The sequence below is a fragment of the Oncorhynchus nerka genome, linkage group LG18 (genome assembly GCF_034236695.1).
Source record: "Oncorhynchus nerka isolate Pitt River linkage group LG18, Oner_Uvic_2.0, whole genome shotgun sequence".
NCBI lineage: Eukaryota > Metazoa > Chordata > Actinopteri > Salmoniformes > Salmonidae > Oncorhynchus > Oncorhynchus nerka.
Window position 1 is genome coordinate 36,261,421 of NC_088413.1, and position 12,649 is coordinate 36,274,069.

At 44.2% G+C, this 12,649-nt stretch overlaps 1 protein-coding gene across 1 annotated transcript in view; it reads left to right on the top strand.

Annotated features, from left to right (window-relative positions):
• LOC115145827 (catenin alpha-2) overlaps nt 1-12,649 on the top strand; it is a 694,158-nt gene that overhangs the window by 42,295 nt on the left and 639,214 nt on the right. The window contains 1 exon segment of the mRNA XM_029687379.2: nt 3,508-3,614. Within this exon segment, the coding sequence (XP_029543239.2) occupies nt 3,513-3,614 (102 nt within the window). The 5' untranslated portion in view covers nt 3,508-3,512.

The window sequence follows — 12,649 nt, forward strand, 5'->3', positions numbered from 1 at the left end:
TAGTTTGCAATTAGAGGCATTTGCGTCACACTGATTGTCACTCTGGTTGCTCTGTTTTGGCTGCCAGCTAACAGTAATTTTCAGGTAAAAATACATTTCTGGTCATGTCGTTTGTTCTGTATTTCTTATTTTCTCCTGATTTTGGGGTTCCCTGTACTATCAATTATTACAATGGTTGTTCTAAGCTAGTGGAGAACTAGGTGCAACAACAAAAAAATATATATTTGCGGTTATGTTGACATCGACTGTAGGGGAAAAGTCATCTGGAGGAGTGAGTGCATTCATTTTCTCTAAGTTAGCTTCACCTAATGAACCTCACCCCGGCTGTAAACATACATTACTTCCGATGTTTGTTCCACAAATGTCAGCGAATGTCAGAGAAATGTCAGCGAGGGCACACTTTATACTGCTGTACGTGTGTGTGTGTGTGTGTGTGTGTGTGTGTGTGTGTGTGTGTGTGTGTGTGTGTGTGTGTGTGTGTGTGTGTGTATAATCTTCATTGTAAGAAGCCTAATGGAGTGGCTCTTTCAACACTGAAAGAGGAAAGATTTTGAAATGTCGTTGTAACTGCCAAACATACCTGTAGGCCTTTACAAACTCCTGGAACGAAACCAAAAAACCAAGTGTCCTTTGCAGTGAGGATGAGTTCAGACAGACTGCGCGCGCACACACGCACACACACACACACACACACACACACACACACACACACACACACACACACACACGTACAGCAGTATAAAGTGTGCCCTCGCTGACATTTCTCTGACATTCGCTGACATTTGTGGAACAAACATCGGAAGTAATGTATGTTTACAGCCGGGGAGAGGTTCATTAGGTGAAGCTAACTTAGAGAAAATGAATGCACTCACTCCTCCAGACGACTTTTCCCCTACAGTCGATGTCAACATAACCGCAAATATATATTTTTTTGTTGTTGCACCTAGTTCTCCACTAGCTTAGAACAACCATTGTAATAATTGATAGTACAGGGAACCCCTGTTCACTTGATAATATTAGAAATATTCTTAATTTAGGCTAGTAATTGCACCAGCCAGAGGCACTGGACCCCCCCACATGCCCCAGCTGGCAACATTGAACTGGAGTGTTGTTTAGCTTCACGTCCCCATGGTAATGGCAGCCCCCCTCCCTCCTCCGCCCCCCTCCATCCTTCTGCTGTGGACTCTATCGACCCCAAATAACCCCAGTGAGTCAGATACCCTACTGACAATAGTATAGTCTATAGAAGGAGGCCTCTACACAAGCATATATCAGCGTTTAGACTCTTCCTCAGTGTGTGTGTGTGTGTGTGTGTGTGTGTGTGTGTGTGTGTGTGTGTGTGTGTGTGTGTGTGTGTGTGTGTGTGTATGTGTGTGTGTGTGTGTGTGTGCGTGTGCGCACGGCCACTCCCGCATGTGTGCATAGCGTGGTAGGACTCATCGAAGTTCTAGGTAGCTTATTAAACCAATTAGGCTACGTGATCTTCAGTGGATAATTATATAAATTAAACTATTTTATTCGTTTGTCACATCTGAACTTACAGACATAATGTGCAGTAATTTGCCAGTAGAACCGATTTGAATTTGACTTAATTTAAATGTGAGTGGTACTTCTCGCCTCAGATATATACTCCTAAGGGTTTTTTCAATGGTGATCATTGGAATTCCACTTAGTTCTGTACTTCTCACCTCAGCCAAACTGCTGTATTTGTCAGACAGAACTCTCTCTCTCTATATATATATATATATAATGATATTTCCAAATGGATCCTTGCCTGTGTTTCCGCCTTTTAATCAGAGACACCTGCATATATTAGCCATTCTCTTGAAAGCCACTGCTCAAGCTTTGTACCCACATGTGTCTTTAGTCATCAGAATCCCACTTGCTCGCTCTCGGTCCCCGCCGAATGGAATGGTAGAGACTGAGAGACAAATCTAGGCCAACGCACTCTTCTGAATGACAATCAGGTTTTGAAGGCAGGAGGCAAAACAGTGCGAGGTGTCCCTGAATCACATTCAAGCCTTAATAAAACACTTCAACACAAGATCATTAAAGAATCAGAGTTTCAGACTCTTGCATTCTAGTTAACATGGAAGTGTCTTTAATGTGAATCTTTGAACTGCTGAGGGTGGCGATCACAGGAGGTTGGTGGCACCTTAATTGGGGAGAATGGGCTCATGGCTCCGTTCCAGACGTTATTATGAGCTGTCCTCCCCTCAGCAGCCTCCACTGGTGGACATGTGAGTGGTGTAGTAACCCTTTAAACCAACCAGTGGGCTTTTGCCATTTTTTTTTTTCTGAATTTAAATTCATTTTTTTCCCCCACTAAAGTAGTGCACCGGCCCTTTACTTGAATGAGCAGACTGACGTAGACTTCCATAGTGTGGGCAAAAATGGATTTTCAGCGTCTTGCTTTGTCAGGAAAAAGGTAGTTGTATAATTAACAACAGTTGGGATTGTAAGAGTTGTTGCCCTCTCATTCTAATGGCATCCAAAAACAACAAAACACTGTCCTCAAACATTTACATCAAAAGGTGCAAAGTTAAACGTCAAATTAAATCTTTTTTCTTTTTTCTTGATCCAATAACATGGAGAACAACCACTCAATGTAAATGTACATTACTTTATTGTACATAAGTTGCTCATCTCGGTTTGTACCTGTCCACTTTCCATCACCGTGAAGAAAAACAATGCACAATACGGTAATTGAGCACATTGAGACGTCAAGTGGCTTGTGGTGTGATGAGGTGGCTCAGTTGGCAGAGCACAGTGCTTGCAGTGCTAGGGTTGTGGGTTCAATTCCCATTTGGGGCGATGTATGTAATATAATAGAGTCTACTTGAATGGAGATGGAATGAATAGACCATTTCAGTTATCACGTAGAAAGAAGTATCTCAAACTAGAACACGTATGTCAAGCAAGTGTTTAAAAAAAAATATTCCACAGATATCAGTTTAGCTGTTTTGTACAGATAATTTTCAGCCTCGAGTTGTAAATGCTGGTAAACACAAAAGTATTGCACTGGGTCTGCTTGTCCTGTCTACATTGCAGCACCCCCATCCCAAAACTACTCCCCTCAGCTATGGCAGAGAATCTCTAGTCCATGCCCAGGAGTGGAGTTGGCCGAACCGGGGTTGAGTTGATTTGTGTCTCTTTCAAGTGCGTTTTGAGCCGCTTGCCACACCGTCTCACTAGTCTCCTCTGTCTGAAATTGGTTTATGTCTCTCCCCATCAAAAAGGAAACATTAAGCTCTAAAGCAACTCCACCAAATTCCTCTATTAAGTTTAACACTCTCTAATCCATCCCTCTTTTAAACTACTGTTTATGGTGCATGAAGTGTCACTGCCTAGGACTAGAGGGAGACATAAACGGGGCATTCTTTGAAATATGCCTCGCCACGGAAATAACAAGCTTATGCATACTCTCTCTCTCTCTCTCTATGTGTTTTGCCTCGAACCAAATGAGTGTGTTTTTCCAACTTCTCTCTCTGTTTGTTCCTCCGCCAGAGACCATGACCACCGCTACGTCCCCCATCCTGTTGAAGTGGGACCCCAAGAGTCTGGAGATCCGCACCCTGACCGTGGAGCGGCTGCTGGAGCCCCTGGTCACACAGGTAGGGACACACAGCTTTAGCAGAGGCTTTAGCTCACCAGGCTAACACAGTCGTTGGGGTAACGGAGGTGATGATGAGTAACCGTGCTGCCTAAACTGTAGCCTGGGCTTCACCTGTCTTGCAGTGGGCCGGGGACCCAGGTTTAAACCCAGCTAGCTGGTCACTTACTCACTGGTTATAGCTAACGACGAGGGCTTTTCTGGTTTTTACTGATAATAAAGTCACTGGTTATAAAATCGAAGCTATACTGGGGGTTGGACCAACCAGTGAGAGACAGTTTTGACAGAGGTGGTTCGGCGAACGACGATCATGTGATGCGTAACCTTGCCTGGGCTTTAGCTCGTTGGGCTAATACAGTCTTGTGTTGCGCAGGAGACTTGGGACCAAACCCAGCCGAACTCACACTCGCTGGTTCTAGCTGGTAACGAAGCTGACAACACGCTGGAATGACTAGCGGAGAGACTAGCAGGCAGAGAGATTCCGTATAGAAAAGGGTTCAAAAGATAGAAGTTCTTCTTCCCATAGAGGCATTCCCCAGAAAGTAGGTTACTTAGCAACCGCTTCTCTAAGAAAGCTTTGATAAACCTGCAGCTTCATGGCAGGCAGCAGGTAGCAGCATACACACACACACACACACACACATGGTCCGTATCTGTTTTGAAACTGCTAGACTTACTGTTTAGCCTTGTACTTTCCTCTACAGCCCCGTTACTCTAGCTTCCCTTTGCGAGATTTGGAAGTGTCGATTCTTCTCTTCTGGCCAGCTTCGGCCTGCCACGTTGTATCAAGCATATTTTCTGTTCTCTTTAATCTTTGCTGTTGAGTTTATTTCTGGGTTAGCGACGGATGGTTCTGGCATCCCTGGACGAACCAGAACCTGTAGCTTGTTGTGCTGTGTAGCAATTGGTTGCTTGTCAAACGACACTTTGTTTGTGGTCCTAGTGTCTATGTGTTGGTTGATTTGCTCTGATGATGACAAGGACAGTTGAACGTCACCGGCAGTTCATTGGTTAACATTGTATTGCAACCCCACTCCCCTGTCTAACACACACACACACACACACACACACACACACACACATACACACACACACACACACACACACACACACACATACACACACACACACACACACACACACACACACACACACACACACACACACACACCCACACACACACACACAGACAGTGTTGGTAGTGCTTGGTCAGCAGAACGTGATGTGGCTGAGGGCTGTGCTTCCCACAGGAGCCCCACCCACTGGGAGGCACATGGAAGATACCACACTGATTGGAACAGAGATAATACACTGCTCTGAGCAGTGTGTGTGTGAGACAGAGAGATAGAGATGAGCGTCAGCTTTTGTTTGTCTAGCCTATTTGTGGATGAGAGAGACATTAGTGTGTGTTTATGAACAGTGGGAGTGTCCTCTTTCTCTCTCTGCTGTGTGAGGGAGATGGCTTCCACCTCTGTCTGTCTGTCTGTCTGTCTGTCTGTCTGTCTGTCTGTCTGTCTGTCTGTCTGTCTGTCTGTCTGTCTGTCTGTCTGTCTGTCTGTCTGTCTGTCTGTCTGTCTGTCTGTCTGTCTGTCTGTCTGTTTGTCTGTTTGTCTGTCTGTCTGTCTGTCTTCCTCTCTCATTCTCACATTCTCGCTCTCTCTCCTCTGTAAAACTGACTCCTTGTCTTTCCTACACTGCTCCGACTGAGAGTCCAACGTTGGAACTCCAGCCTGTTACTTCTCTTGCCTGGTCACCCAGCACTGGAGCTTTAGCATTCTATTCATTTGAAGTTGGCTGGTCCAGCCTGTTACTTCTCTTGCCTGGTCACCCAGCACTGGAGCTTTAGCATTCTATTCATTTGACTGAAGTTGGCTGGTCAGGCAGCCTGTTAATTCTCTTGCCTGGTCACCCAGCACTGGAGCTTTAGCATTCTATTAATTTGACTGAAGTTGGCTGGTCAGGCAGCCTGTTACTTCTCTTGCCTGGTCACCCCTAGCACTGGAGCTTTAGCATTCTATTCATTTGACTGAAGTTGGCTGGTCAGACAGCCTGTTACTTCTCTTGCCTGGTCACCCAGCACTGGAGCTTTAGCATTCTATTCATTTGACTGAAGTTGGCTGGTCAGGCAGCCTGTTACTTCTCTTGCCTGGTCACCCCTAGCACTGGAGCTTTAGCATTCTATTCATTTGACTGAAGTTGGCCGGTCAGGCAGCCTGCTGTTTCTCTTTAGTAAGATAGCCTGGGTCATTATACTGCACCTCAACAGTCTAGAATGAAATATGAACATGCTATTGGCTATTACATGGCCACGTAGTTTGCGACGGCAGCCGGTCTCCAAGGACTGCAGCAGTGGGAATCGCTAAACCACAGCTCGAATGGAGACAACGGGGAGATTTGATTTGAAATAGATGAGATAGAGGAGGGGATACATTTACTCTAAGGCAAAGCCTGTGTGATTGATTTGGTTAATTTCAGGCACTTATTCCCCCCCCAAAAAAAAAATGTTTCCAACTCTTTCTCCCAGTTTTATATTTGCCAGGAATGACATTGTTTTTGAATGAAATGTGACCATTTCTTTGTCACGGCCAGTGACAACTATCCACCAAGCGGTTGTCTTATCTGTACCATGCCGTTTCAACGAGACAAGAAAAGGGAAACCGAGGGAAAGAGAAGAGGGAGGAGCAAAGGTGATTAGCGGGGGAAGTAGTAACGGAGGGTAACAGAGAGATGAGAGAATGTTTTTGGCTTGTATTGGCCGTGCAGGTGTCTACACAGACAGTAGATATATCCAGGTGTCTACACAGACAGATATATCCAGGTGTCTACACAGACAGATATATCCAGGTGTCTACACAGACAGATATATCCAGGTGTCTACACAGACAGTAGATATATCCAGGTGTCTACACAGACAGTAGATATATCCAGGTGTCTACACAGACAGTAGATATATCCAAGTGTCTACACACACAGATATATCCAGGTGTCTACACAGACAGATGTATCCAGGTGTCTACTCAGACAGTAGACATATCCAGGTGTCTACACAGACAGATATATCCAGGTGTCTACACAGACAGTAGATATATCCAGGTGTCTACACAGACAGTAGATATATCCAGGTGTCTACACAGACAGTAGATATATCCAGGTGTCTACACAGACAGATATATCCAGGTGTCTACACAGACAGATGTATCCAGGTGTCTACTCAGACAGTAGACATATCCAGGTGTCTACACAGACAGATATATCCAGGTGTCTACACAGACAGTAGATATATCCAGGTGTCTACACAGACAGTAGATATATCTACGGGTGTACACAGACAGTAGATATATCCAGGTGTCTACACAGACAGATATATCCAGGTGTCTACACAGACAGTAGATATATCCAGGTGTCTACACAGACAGTAGATATATCCAGGTGTCTACACAGACAGTAGATATATCCAGGTGTCTAACACAGACAGTAGATATATCTACGGGTGTACACAGACAGTAGATATATCTACGGGTGTACACAGACAGTAGATATATCCAGGTGTCTACACAGACAGTAGATATATCCAGGTGTCTACACAGACAGTAGATATATCTACGGGTGTACACAGACAGTAGATATATCTACGGGTGTACACAGACAGTAGATATATCTACGGGTGTACACAGACAGTAGATATATCCAGGTGTCTACACAGACAGTAGATATATCCAGGTGTCTACACAGACAGTAGATATATCCAGGTGTCTACACAGACAGTAGATATATCCAGGTGACTACACAGACAGTAGATATATCCAGGTGTCTACACAGACAGTAGATATATCCAGGTGTCTACACAGACAGTAGATATATCCAGGTGTCTACACAGACAGTAGATATATCTACGGGTGTACACAGACAGTAGATATATCCAGGTGTCTACACAGACAGTAGATATATCCAGGTGTCTACACAGACAGTAGATATATCCAGGTGTCTACACAGACAGTAGATATATCTACGGGTGTACACAGACAGTAGATATATCTACGGGTGTACACAGGTGTCCAGGTGTCACAGACAGTAGATATATCTACGGGTGTACACAGACAGTAGATATATCCAGGTGTCTACACAGACAGTAGATATATCCAGGTGTCTACACAGACAGTAGATATATCAGGTGTCTACACAGACAGTAGATATATCCAGGTGTACACAGACAGTAGATATATCCAGGTGTCTACACAGACAGTAGATATATCCAGGTGTCTACACAGACAGTAGATATATCCAGGTGATATATCAGGTACTACACAGACAGTAGATATATCCAGGTGTCTACACAGACAGTAGATATATCCAGGTGTCTACACAGACAGTAGATATATCCAGGTGTCTACACAGACAGTAGATATATCCAGGTGACTACACAGACAGTAGATATATCCAGGTGTCTACACAGACAGTAGATATATCTACGGGTGTACACAGACAGTAGATATATCCAGGTGTCTACACAGACAGTAGATATATCTACGGGTGTACACAGACAGTAGATATATCCAGGTGTCTACACAGACAGTAGATATATCCAGGTGTCTACACAGACAGTAGATATATCCAGGTGTCTACACAGACAGTAGATATATCCAGGTGTCTACACAGACAGTAGATATATCTAGGTGTGTACACAGACAGTAGATATATCCAGGTGTCTACACAGACAGTAGATATATCAGGTGTGTACACAGACAGTAGATATATCCAGGTGTCTACACAGACAGTAGATATATCCAGGTGTCTACACAGACAGTAGATATATCCAGGTGTCTACACAGACAGTAGATATATCTACGGGTGTACACAGACAGTAGATATATCCACGTGTCTACACAGACAGTAGATATATCTACGGGTGTACACATACAGTAGATATATCCAGGTGTCTACACAGACAGTAGATATATCCAGGTGTCTATACAGACAGTAGATATATCTACGGGTGTACACAGACAGTAGATATATCCAGGTGTCTACACAGACAGTGGATATATCTACGGGTGTACACAGAGGGTAGATATATGCAGGTGTCTACACAGACAGTAGATATATCTACGGGTGTACACAGACAGTAGATATATCCAGGTGTCTACACAGACAGTAGATATATCTACGGGTGTACACAGACAGTAGATATATCCAGGTGTCTACACAGACAGTAGATATATCTACGGGTGTACACAGAGGGTAGATATATCCAGGTGTCTACACAGACAGTAGATATATCCAGGTGTCTACACAGACAGTAGATATATCCAGGTGTCTACACAGACAGTAGATATATCTACGGGTGTACACAGACAGTAGATATATCCAGGTGTCTACACAGACAGTAGATATATCTACGGGTGTACACAGACAGTAGATATATCCAGGTGTCTACACAGACAGTAGATATATCTACGGGTGTACACAGACAGTAGATATATCCAGGTGTCTACACAGACAGTAGATATATCTACGGGTGTACACAGACAGTAGATATATCCAGGTGTCTACACAGACAGATATATCCAGGTGTCTACACAGACAGTAGATATATCTACGGGTGTACACAGACAGTAGATATATCCAGGTGTCTACACAGACAGTAGATATATCCAGGTGTCTACACAGACAGTAGATATATCCAGGTGTCTACACAGACAGTAGATATATCTACGGGTGTGACAGACAGTGAGGATATATCTAGGGGTGTACACAGACAGTAGATTTATCCAGGTGTCTACACAGACAGTAGATATATCCAGGTGTCTACACAGACAGTAGATATATGTCCAGGTGTCAACAACATCTGAAATCACACTCAAGGCCAGACTTTGTAGATATTTCCAGGTGTCTCACAGACAGTAGATATATCTAGCGGGTCACACAGACACAGATATATCCAGGTGTCAGTGACAGTGATTCAACGGGTTTAAAACTAATTAGATATATCAGGTGTCTACACAGACAGTAGATATATCACATTTGGTTACACAGACAGTAGATATATCAACGGGTGTACACCTTCAAGATATCTTCGGTGTTGAACAGACAGTAGATATATCCAGGTGTCTACACAGACAGTGGATATATCTACATTCAATAAGAGGGTCAGATATATGCAGGTGTCTAAAGAAATAGATAAATCAATGGGTGTAATGGATGGACAGTGATATATCCAGGTGTCTGCACAGAGAGTAGGTATATCCAGGTGTCTACACAGACAGTAGATATATCTACGGGTGTACACAGACAGTAGATATATCCAGGTGTCTACACAGACAGTAGATATATCTACGGGTGTACACAGAGGGTAGATATATCCAGGTGTCTACACAGACAGTAGATATATCTACGGGTGTACACAGACAGTAGATATATCCAGGTGTCTACACAGACAGTAGATATATCTACGGGTGTACACAGACAGTAGATATATCCAGGTGTCTACACAGACAGTAGATCCATATCTCAGGTCCTCCAGACAGTGGGGGATATAGGCCAGGTGTCTACACAGACAGTAGTATATATCTACGGGTGTACACAGCCTATTTTGGGTTGACAGTTTAGTGAGGAAGGCAGATGGATGTACTAGTTTCCTTATTTGGGCTAGTTTAGACAGTTTCCATGTTTGGGATAGTTTAGGGTCGTTACCATAATTGTTTATTAGCCTTCATTTCTGTAGTTGTGTCAACAAAGTGATCTGAAATCACACTCAAGGCCTGTGAAGTGAAGTGCTGCCAAAAATTCCAACTTTGAGCTTTTTCCAATGTCACGGTCTCCAACAGAGATCAGTCGTTAGCACTCACTCCAACACAGACTTCTTAAAGCTTTACCAGTGATTCAACTTTAAAACTAATTCGGATTAATCTTTTGTCTGAGAGACGTGCAACACTTCACATTTGGTTAACTTCGGCCATCTGCAACTACTTCGACCTTCAAGAATCTTCGGTGTTGAAATTCAAGTGCCACTCGCCGTGTATTCACACTCTTGACTTGAATACATTCAATAATATTTTCTCTGGGCTTCAATCTCAGGCAGGTGAGGTTAAATAAATGACTGAAATCAATGCGTGAATGGATGGACAGTGTTTTTGTGAATGCCATTGAGAGGGATGAGTTGGCTCAGCCTGTTGCTAGCTAGCGAGGAGCGCTAGTTTAATCAGAGACAGCTAGTCACAGTCTCACACACACACACACACACACACACACACGCCACGCTCATCTCTGTGGGTAACCAAGCGGTGCTGCCACCCGGGAGCACACAGGGATCCAAAGGTTCAGCTCCTCCTTAGCAACAGGGAATGTGTTAGCTGGGGGAATATATAAAGTGCCAGGGTGACTCAAACATTGAGCACCGATGCCCTTTGTCCGCCTCAGACATTGGAAGGGTCTGTTACCTCTCTGAGGAAAGAGAATGACAAGTGTTAAAGGTGTGTGATGTGTGTGTGTGTGTGTGTGTGTGTGTTGTGTGTGTGTGTGTGTGTGTGTGTGTGTGTGTGAGTTCACGACCCTGTCACGTCTGATCAGCGACGGTGCGGTTCTGCTTCCTTGCCTCGTCTGTTTTGGGCAAAGCCTTCCGGGTGGCTGAGTCTCTCCAGACTAGGCCCATGACAGCCGTTTTACAGTGTACAGTTTCTAAGCTAACTCAGCCCTACACAGTGTCCAAACAGCAGAACTCGGTTTGAGATTGGATATGAAATAAAAGTGTCGACTGAGCTATGCTCTGTGCTCTTCTGTCCTCATTTATCAGCATACAGTCTATATTTATCTCTGGTATAAACTGAACCTATACGCCATACCTATTTTCATGCTATCTAACTAGGCCCATCTCATGTCCTAGGCCTCTCGACTATTCTGTAAGGTCTGCAACTCTGTATCAAGATTAAACTGAGGGTGCGTATTGTAGGCCACTGCCCCCATTTTGGCTTTTGGAGTGAGGTATAATGAATGTGATTTATGAGGTGGACATGTGGTGTGGTTTGGCAGAGCAACAAGGTTGTGACTTTGTCTCTGCTTGTTGATGATTGGGAGTGTCCATCTTTGTCCGTAGTAAACAAGAACCTCATTCCCCTCAGCCTGATTTGGTTGGGTCTAATTGTGCTGTTGTCCTGGGGCTCTGTCTCTCTGTTTGTCTCTCTCTGAACAGAGGACCAGCTCTCTCTCTCTCTCTCTCTCTCTGTTCATCTCTCTGTCTGATGTCTTTGTTATGTTATTTGTCTGTTGTCTCTCTCTCTCTCTCTCTCTCTCTCTCTCTCTCTCTCTCCTCCATGTCTCTCTCCTCCTCCATGTCTCTCTCTCTCCATCTTTGTTATGTTATTTGTTATTGTCTCTCTCCTCCTCTCTACCTCCCGCTCCATCCAGCATGTTTTCTGTTAGAAAACAAATAAAGGCCAAGTTGTGCTGTTACTCGACAGTGCATGCATGCTCTCTGTGTGTGTGGTACATGGAGTGTGACTAGGCTGTGCGGTGGCATAACCCTCTGCTTTAGAGCTGTGCGTTTTTGCGCTTGTGTGTACGTGCTCGCATGACATCAAAGGACTTTCATCCAGCCTGTTTCATTAGTCCCTGTCTGTCTGCCCCTGTGCTGACTCTAGCCCCTCGCCTCTGACACGTCCTGTAGGTAATTGGTACGTCCGTGCGAGTTGTCCTCGATAGTAAACACAGCAAGGGCTCGCAGGCTGATATGAGAAGTGGATGAGGGCTTGGCTTCAATAGGATATATGGACTAATGGAGACCCACACTTATGTGTGCTTGTGTGTGCAAACTGTGCTTTCGAACTCTGGTTGGTGTTTGCATGTAGTTTGTGTCTGTGTGATACCTTCTTTTTGTTGTTGTTGATTTGTGTACCTGCATGTGTAGGCCAATGTGTCCTTATTTCTCCTAAAGCGTAATCTTTTTCTTCGTGAGTGGCTTTGTTTCCTGCAGACTCACGTGCAGATGTAGGATCTTCATTTGATCACCTTGTTCACTCGTAGTGTATTTCTGGTTTAAATTTG